At 38.8% G+C, this 9,174-nt stretch overlaps 1 protein-coding gene across 4 annotated transcripts in view; it reads right to left on the bottom strand.

Annotated features, from left to right (window-relative positions):
• Positions 1-4,943: 4,943 nt before the first annotated feature.
• Positions 4,944-9,174, bottom strand: part of CAMSAP2 (calmodulin regulated spectrin associated protein family member 2) — a 137,013-nt gene continuing 132,782 nt past the window's right edge. For all 4 annotated transcript variants that reach the window (XM_067467569.1, XM_067467571.1, XM_067467570.1 and 1 more), the window contains one exon: positions 4,944-7,719. In XM_067467569.1, coding sequence (XP_067323670.1) covers positions 7,414-7,719 — 306 coding nt within the window. In that variant the 3' untranslated portion in view covers positions 4,944-7,413. The remainder of the gene's footprint in view (positions 7,720-9,174) is intronic.

Here is a 9,174-nt window from a genome sequence, read left to right as displayed (position 1 = left end):
TCTGCCACAAAATGTTGCAGCTTTCTCTCAGACCATTAAAAAGGAGTCCTGTTGTTTAGGGATTCAACTAACTTGAAATGGAAATCCTACAGTTTGTGGTCAGATAGTGTCATAGAATCATAGAGTTGGAAGAGACCTCATGGGCCATCCAGTCCAACCCCCTGCCAAGAAGCAGGGAATATTTTTTCAAAGCGCCCCCGACAGATGGCCATACAGGCTCTGTTTAAAAGCTTCCAAAGAAGGAGCCTCCACCACACTCCAGGGCAGAGAGTTCCACTGCTAAACAGCTCTCAAAGTCATATGGAATCTCCTTTCTTGTAGTTTGAAGCCATTGTTCCGCGTCCTAGTCTCCAGGGCAGATAGAAAAAAGAAAACCTTCTCTCTCCTCTTCCACTGCCATAACTTTGTAGCTTTAGGGAGCTTCCAATCCGAAGACCCAACTACTGAACAATCCCTTCCTAATACAGTACTATATGGGTAAACACACAGCATGCATCATTCCTATCTGCAACTTTTTGCTTGACACCCAGCCTGAGAGTTCTGGAGAACTCTTTCCCCCCCTTTATCATATGAAACAGCATGGCTTCCTTTGCGTTTTAGGTATTGCTCCAAAGAGTTGAAGTTTGCTCACCAAATTCAACACTAACTTGAATGTTGTTCAATCAACACGAATTGCTTGTAAAGCCTTTAATGATGCTTATACAAATCCTCTCCCATGCAAATTCTTGTACTACCAGTTTTAATATGTGTCAAAACAATCAGCAATATTGATTGAAGGAATGATAAGCACTTCATACTTATTTATATTCAGCTGGCTGTGCTGAGACATGCCAGTCTTCGGGGTTTATGCTTTGATTGTGTATAAAGAATTGTGATGAAATATTGCTCGATACCGAGTGAAATGCTGTTACCTGATACTGAATTTGTTAAGAATATTTATGAATACCACTAGATACTCTGTGAACAGATTTAGATACAGTCTTAGATATTTAATGAACATGTATGAAGTGCCCAGTCATGTTGAAAACATCAAAATTTTCTGCTTGCAGTTTCTGTAATCAGCTTGAAATCAGTGTGGCATGGCATTAGATATTAGATGTAAGCTTGGGTGTGATCCTAGACTCATCGCTGAGCCTGGAACCTCAGGTCTCGGCAGTGACCAGGAGAGCATTTGCACAATTTAAACTTATGCGCCAGCTGCACTTGTACCTTGGGAAGTCTGACTTGGTCACGGTAGTCCACGCTCTGGTTACATCCAGTATAGACTACTGCAACACTCTCTAGATGGAGTTGCCTTTGAAGACTGTTCAGAAGCTTCAAATGGTCCAACGAGCGGCAGCCAGGTTGCTAACAGGAACGGCACTCAGGGAGCATACAACTCCTCTGTTGTGCCAACTCCACTGGCTGCCAGTCTGCTACCGAGCACAATTCAAAGTGTTGGCTTTAGCCTATAAAGCCCTAAACGGTTTTGGCCCTGCTTATCTGTCCAAACGTATCTCTCTTTATGAACCATCTAAGAATTTAAAATCTCCTGGAGAGGCCCTGATTTTGGTTCCGCCTTCTTCACAGGTTCGGCTGGCAGGGACGAGAGACAGGGCCTTCTCAGCGGTGGCCCCTTGGCAGTGGAATGCCCTCCCCAGGGGCATTAGATCGCCCTCCACCCGCTTAACATTTCATAAAAAAGTCAAAACCTGGCTGTTTGAGCAGGCTTTCTCAAATGCAGTGTAGTAGACAAACCCTGATCATGGAATGACTGGACAATGCGATTGGATAATGATTTTGGTAATGAGATGCAGAGGATCTGTTTTTATTATTTTTATTATTTAGTGAATTCTATGTCTGTTAAATGTTTTAACTTTTATATTATTATTATTTTATATTTTTATTAGGTATTTTCAAAAGTTACAGGGAAAGTGGGGGAATAATTGCAAGAAGACAGGACAGTAGGAAAGGATAGTAACTAATAAGAGGGAAAGAGGGAGAGAAGAGAAAAAAAATAGAAAAATCAAAAATCAAAAATGCAAATGGAAAAAATATAAAAATAGAAAGAAAAAAATAAAAAAATAAAAATTGAGTTCTTTGTTACTTCCTGGGTATTGTCGTATGGGGTGTCTTCCTTTTCTTTTTCCTTTCTTCTTTTTTGTTTATACTCTTCCTCTCCTTCTTTCATTTGAGGTCCAGTCCGTTATTTTAAATTATTGTCTTATAGTTCTTCTTCTTTAAGTATTCTGTTATTTTTCCCCAATTTGTTTCTTTTATCAGTGTTTGTTTATGTCTAGATAATAAAAATGTGAGTCTGTCCATGTTTCTTATATCAAGTATTTTTTGTATCCATTCTTTTATATCCAGTATTTTCTCTGATTTCCATAATTTGGCGTAGCATATTCTAGCCACAGTTGTTAATAAAAATAATAATTTGTCCGTATTTTTGTCCATTTTTGTTTTCGTCATGCAAAATAAAAACAATTCCGGTTTTTGAGATATTTTCATGCCTAGCATTTCCTGTATTGTCTCTTTTATCTTCTTCCAGTAAGTTCTTGCCTTTTCGCAGGTCCACCACATATGGTAGAAAGTTCCCTCTTTTTTCCTGCATTTCCAGCATTCCTGTCAAAGAGCCATCCAACCATAGATATAGATAGATAGATATGATTCACACACAGAGAGATATAGTATCATATATTTGAGAGGGGCCCCTAAAGAAGGACAATTATACGTTGAATGTTCCAGAGTAGGCAAACCAAACAATCTCCACATCAACACTGACAAAGAAACAGCAAGAAATACTGTTTACTCAACAAGCATAAAGAAATTACATATATTAGAAATCAACACTTTCTTATTACTTTATTTCCCAGATCATCAGACTGGGCCACAGCAATGTGTGGCAGGGGATGGCTAGTAAAATAATACATACATAAGCTTTTTTATAAACTAAGACTTACTTACTTAGGTGATCCCTCATTGGCCGAGTAGGATAGTCTTCCAGGATCAGAATTCTTGTGAGTCTGTAGGTGGCTGTGGAACCCTATTCTTGATTTGCTAATTCTTGCTGCTGATTCTTGATAAACCAAGACTATGGAGTGCAAGAAAGTAGTGCAAGAAAGTTCTACCTTGTTATTTTCCTTGGCTTGCCTCTATGCAGATGTCCAACAACCTCCACAATCTGAAAGCAGCATGCCATTCAGCCATTCATGGATATTTATTTATCTATGCATGCATCCATCCATCCACCTGTCCATCAGGAGGTATTTGTTTGGCCACTGTTGGAGCCAGAATACTGATCCTGGAAGCCTAATAATAAGAATCAGGGTTCAGTAGCTAGTTGCTTTGGTGCCAAATTGGGTTCCCCATTTGCACATAGTTTCCAAGACATTTCTGTCTGAATGAGTGAAATAGTTGCACAGGCCAAAATGAATATGTGCATCAAAGACCAACACTTCCACACGGTTTGGTGCCATGCCTTTTATTTAGATGGAAGGAAAGAACTACATTGTACTAGGTAAGAAGCTATATGACAATATCTTACAGCACAGCATCTGAAAAGAAAAAAAAAGGATTGCAAAGCCCCACAAAAGTGGACAAGTAAGCGCACAAGACACTGTACATTTCTCAACCGACGGTGCCCATTAAATTATAAATAAACAAAATTTGGCTTTAAACAGCCAAAGCATTAAAAAATAAACATGCCAACAGTCATCCTTAAATTGGTTCAGTAGCCACAATGACTGTTGGAGTTTGAACACCTGTCCTGGAAATTAGGATGTTTGGCAAATTCTGTCATATAAACAATTAAAAACAACACCCTTCTGACGAAAGCACCAGTGTGTTCTGATAATGTCACTGATAACCACTGGGTTTCTTCACAAAAGTCTTCTCTTTTCCTAAACGTGATCCTAAACGAAGATACATCGTCATTAGAAAATCTGCAGGCTTACAAAGTAAATAAAAATATTGTCCTTGCTTTTTAAGAATGTCGAACGGTTCTAATTCCAACAGTTTCAGCTTTTAATTGCATGATTCACATTCTACCTTTAGATACTGCACAAATGTCTCTTTCTGAACTGTAGGCAAAATTCATAATACATTCAATAATTTAAAATCCCCCCCCCCAACATTTCACAAATCATCCTATTTGGACAGTTGTATAGTAATTCAGGAGATGGTGTGCAACTTTAAATTACATTTCTCTTTTAGCAATAAGACTTTATTCACAAATCCTTAAATGTAATTTCTGCTTTTGTCTATCCCGTTTATGTCCTAGTAGTTTTCTCCAACCATAAATGCACTAGGCTGGTTTTTCTTTAGATTTAGGTTTACATTGATGTGCAAAATGTTTATCCTATGCAATTAGCCGAAGGATAAGCCTAGAAGGTAGAAGGTATAGACTTTCTATCTCATATATATAAAAGTTATGAGTTAGATATCCTGGTCCATATACATGCAAACAATAGGAATCAGCTAAGCACAAACAGATGTGAGCCACATACCTATTAAACAAGAGGGAAGGGGATTTTTTTACAGTTTTAACAAATATACATAAATATAAGAACATAAGTTACAGTAAAATATTGACTGCATTTCTGAGAAAATGTTGATAAACAGCCCAGATGCATTAATGCCTAAGGCCTTTTAATAATTTAAAAAAAGGATTGTTCTCTAAATTACTTAAGGACTTCCCATTGCTGTACATCTATATAAAGAACGCAAGCAGACTGTAGTGAAATACGACTTCTCCAGATCTAGCAGATCAGTGGGAGAAACCGTATACTTTTTCAATACTGCAGATCATTTATTAAAGTATATATTTTAAGACAGCAAGTTCAAGACTGTCTTTCAGTTCCAACACTTTTCACAACGATGAAACTAAACAGGGTTGTCAGTAATTCAAGTCTTTTCCTGAGAATGAGGTTCCAACCTGTTTCCCTCCCTCCCACCCACCCCCCCAAAACAAGTCCTCTGGTGTACAAAGGTCAAAAACACAAACCCCACAAAAAAACTCCCAACACTCACAAAAATAATGGTAGGTTTCAAGTTAGTACTTCCTCACTTGCTGAAACAGTGGTTGCTATATTGAGTGGGATCCTTTAAAACAAATTTCCAAGCAAAACATGCCTTTCTTAACATAAAAAGAGATGTGCAGCCCTTTGTAAATACTGCAAAAAACGTCCCAGTAATTATTTTGGTTAGCTGTTAATACTACTACACGTTTGCAGATCTTTGCCATTCTCAAAATGTTATGTATCCCAATTAATACTGTTTCATGTGTTTTAATAAAATTAAATCACTATCTCATGTGTCTATGAAGAAAAAAATTCTTTGGTCCATATGTTGGTTAGCATACTGGTAACATATCAGAATAGCTTTTATCAGTCGATATATCTACATAAATTCCTTTTTAAGGACGCCAGTGAAAAGTACATTTTCGCATAGTTATTATTGTTGTGTTTAGAATTTTGAAACGAAGCAATACATGAACCCTTACTAGTATACCTGTGTTTAGTAATGTTATTTATTTGAATGTGTTTCTTAAAACCAAATAGCACTCCTGAATCACTTACATTTCTGTGTCATCTGTTGTTGTAGGTTTTTCCGGGCCATGTTCTAGAGGCATTTTCTCCTGAAGTTTCACCTGCATCTATGGCAAGCATCCTCAGAGGTAGTGAGGTCCGTTGAAACTAGGAAAATGGGTTTATATATCTGTGGAATGACCAGGGTGGGACAAAAGACTCTTGTCTTTTGGAGCTAGGTGTAAATGTTTCAACTGACCAGCTTGATTAGCATTTGATGGCCTGGCAGTGGCCTTTTGTTGAGGTGTGATTAGATGGAGCCTCTAACAACCACCATGTCAGACTACACAGAGAACCCATCGAAATCCACAAGCATGTGGACAATTTCAACAGAAAGGAGGAAACCATGAAAATGAACAAAATCTGGCTACCAGTATTAAAAAAACCTCTAAAATTACAACATCAAAACAACAGAAAGGAATCAAACAAGGACATCTAATCACCCCTCAACAAAAGATTGCCCCAGGCACTGCCAGGCCATCAAATGCTAATCAAGCTGGTCAGTTGAAACATTCACACCTAGGTCCAACAGACAAGAGTCTTTTGTCCCACCCTGGTCATTCCACAGATATACACACACACACCATTTTTCCTAGTTCCAACAGACCTCACTACCTCTGAGGATGCTTGCCATCCTTTGGTCCATATGTTGGTTAGCATACTGGTAACATATCAGAATAGCTTTTACCAGTTGATATATCTACATAAATTCCTTTTTAAGGATGCATGTGAAAAGTACATTTTCGCATAGTTATTATTGTTGTGTTTAGAATTTTGAAATGAAGCCAAGGGCCAAGGACAATAGATTTCTGAGCCTGAACTCAACCAGAGTGGCCTTTCCTGCCGAGATAAGGCTTTCATTACCTTGAAAGGTAAATAGTTACCTGTTTCATGTCTGTATTGATGATACAGGTGAAACGTCAGGAGAGAATGCCTCTAGAACATGGCCATATAGCCCGAAAAAAACCAACAACACAGTGATTCCGGCCATGAAAGCCCTTTGACAATACATTTCTGGGTACTATTTGAAAATCTGCTTGGGCGGAACTGTAAGGAAGAAGCCCTGTTTTAAAAAAAGGAAAACAAAGAAGGGGGAAGGATTGAGGGAGGGGAGCACCAGTGCATACAAAGCTCTCAGTTCATGCTTCCCCAGATCAGGGCCATGACTCATTTTTTAAAAATATGTCACTATGCTTCTGAGTATCTTGGAGGAAACAAGAAATGTCTTGGTATCACATTTCTTGCTCAAAATCTAAGATTTGAAAACAACATTTAATCTTGAATATTGTCTGCGAGAAATACCATCCTGAACTTTCCCTTGAAACAAACGAGAGCCAAAATAATTGTATAGATAGTTCTCTTCCACTGAAAAATATATGTGTGCCCTTTTTAAAAATTGTGGGGTACTAACAGCGAATCAAGACGGAATTTTCTCCAGTCGAGTTATAATGAACACAAGCAAATTCCAAAACAGGCATGAATATACCAAAGTATAAGGCAATACATGTAAAAATGCGTTGATTTCGGTCACTGCAGTTTTGCAAACATTCAATGATTCAGTGTCTTAAACCCAAAGCAAACCCTCTATAAATGGCGTGTTAGCACATACCTATCTGCACTGGCAACGCAAGATTTCATGAGCACATGGCTGCATGAATCCCTTAAGTGTTCATTTTTCTGTAAGTCTCCAATACGGTGTTTACATTCCAGTTGTGCATGGCAACAGAGCTTGTTCTCAGTCCACAATTTTCTTGGCAAATAGGAACCTCTCTTCTGATAGGCAGCAAATAATGAAGTGCAAAGTTTCCCACAACTGTCTTCAGCAAGGCATCCTCCTCTCAAGTCGCTATGCTTTTGCAGGTAGGAGTTTTTTCGGCGTTACTGGTCTCTTACTCTGCCACAAATGGCTGTGAATGGTGATTGCGTCGACGCTGGCCGACAGCGTTTTAGCAGGTATGTGGCTGAATTGTTTCCTGTCAGAGTTGTACTTATAAAGCCCTTCAATCATTTTCTTGCTGATGGATTTGGGGCCTATCCCAGTCAACTTACTGATTTCCTCAGTCTCGGGGCAGTACGTATACAAAGATCGGAACTGGCAGCCTGAGTCCCGGAAGAGGATTAGGAAGTTGTTGGCATCCGATTTCTCCATTTCCTTTGGGGAAAAGATGGAAGAAGTAATGTCACATGAAAAATTAAATTTGAAAAGTGTTTTTACAAGGAAATAAAAGAATTTGTCTCTTTTTGGTAATGTTGGACTGTGCGGCAATGTGAAAGCACACTTAATTGCATTAAATATAAACAAATTGGTCTAAATTCCATTGTTTGTCCCACCTGCAGTAGAGCCATCAAATCAGTTGGATTTACCTATGTGTTGTCTCTCCTTTCAACAACTGATTCAGTGGGTCTACTCTAGCTGAGATTAACCAATACGATTCAAAGCATCGCTTACTGTTTTGGCAGAGATCAGACAACTAATACATTTACAAGATTTCTATTTGAGATCACCTATTACTTACTCTACATCAGGGGTCCACAAACTTTTTTAACAGAGGGCCGGGTCACAGTTCCTCAAACTGTTGGAGGGCCGGATTATAATTTGAAAAAAACATGAATGAATTCCTATGCATACCACATATCTTATTTGTATTGCAAAAATCACTTAAAAACAATACAATAATTAAAATGAAGAACAATTTCAACAAATATAAACTTACTAGTATCTCAATGGGAAGTGTGGGCCTGCTTTTGGCTCATGAGATAGGATTGTTGTCATTGTTGTTGTGTGCTTTCAAGTCATTTCAGACTTAGGTTGACCCTGAGCGAGGGCCGGGTAAATGACCTTGGAGGGCCCATCCGGCCCCCGGGCCTTAGTTTGGAGACCCCTGCTCTACATTATGTTATTTTGTACTGTTTACTTTATCTGATTGGTTTGTTTATTTTATTGTGATGTCATTTTGTTGTTTATATTTTACTAGCTGTACCCTGGCTACACGTTGCTGTGGCCTCAGAAAACAGGAATCCCGGACATGAAACAATCTGAGCTAGGGAACACCTCCCCACAAAGATATTCTGTAGGCAGGAAGAAGCTAGGCATTTAAGCTGCAAGGCTTTTCAAAGGTTATGAAGGTAGGCAATTTATGTGTATATGTATATGTGTATATATGTGTGCATGTGTATATGTATATATGTGTGGTTTGCATGTGCATATATATGGTGTATGTATATGTTTATATATGTGCATATGTATATGTCTGTGCATGTGTATATATGTGTTATGTATGTGTATCTGTATATATGTATTTATGTGTGTATGTATATATGAGTGCATATGTGTTTGTATATGTGTGTAGGTCTGGGCTTACTTGGGCCCTCCAGACATTTTGGACTTCAGTTCCCACAATACCTAACAGCCAGAACAGCATGGCTGTTAGGAATTGTGGGAGTTGAAGTCCAAAATGCCTGGAGGGCCCAAGTAGGCCCAGGCCTGGAGTATGAGATTTGTTACTGAACCCTGTGTCTCTTTGGAGGCCTGTGTTGCCTCCTCCTGGCGTGGCTCCTCCTCCCTCCCTCACTCCCTTCCCTTTCCCTCTCACCCTTCTTTGCCTGT

The sequence above is a fragment of the Anolis sagrei genome, chromosome 4, assembly GCF_037176765.1.
Source record: "Anolis sagrei isolate rAnoSag1 chromosome 4, rAnoSag1.mat, whole genome shotgun sequence".
Lineage (NCBI taxonomy): Eukaryota > Metazoa > Chordata > Lepidosauria > Squamata > Dactyloidae > Anolis > Anolis sagrei.
Note: the sequence above shows the minus strand (reverse complement) of the source record. Positions and strands in the feature narration are given on the sequence as shown.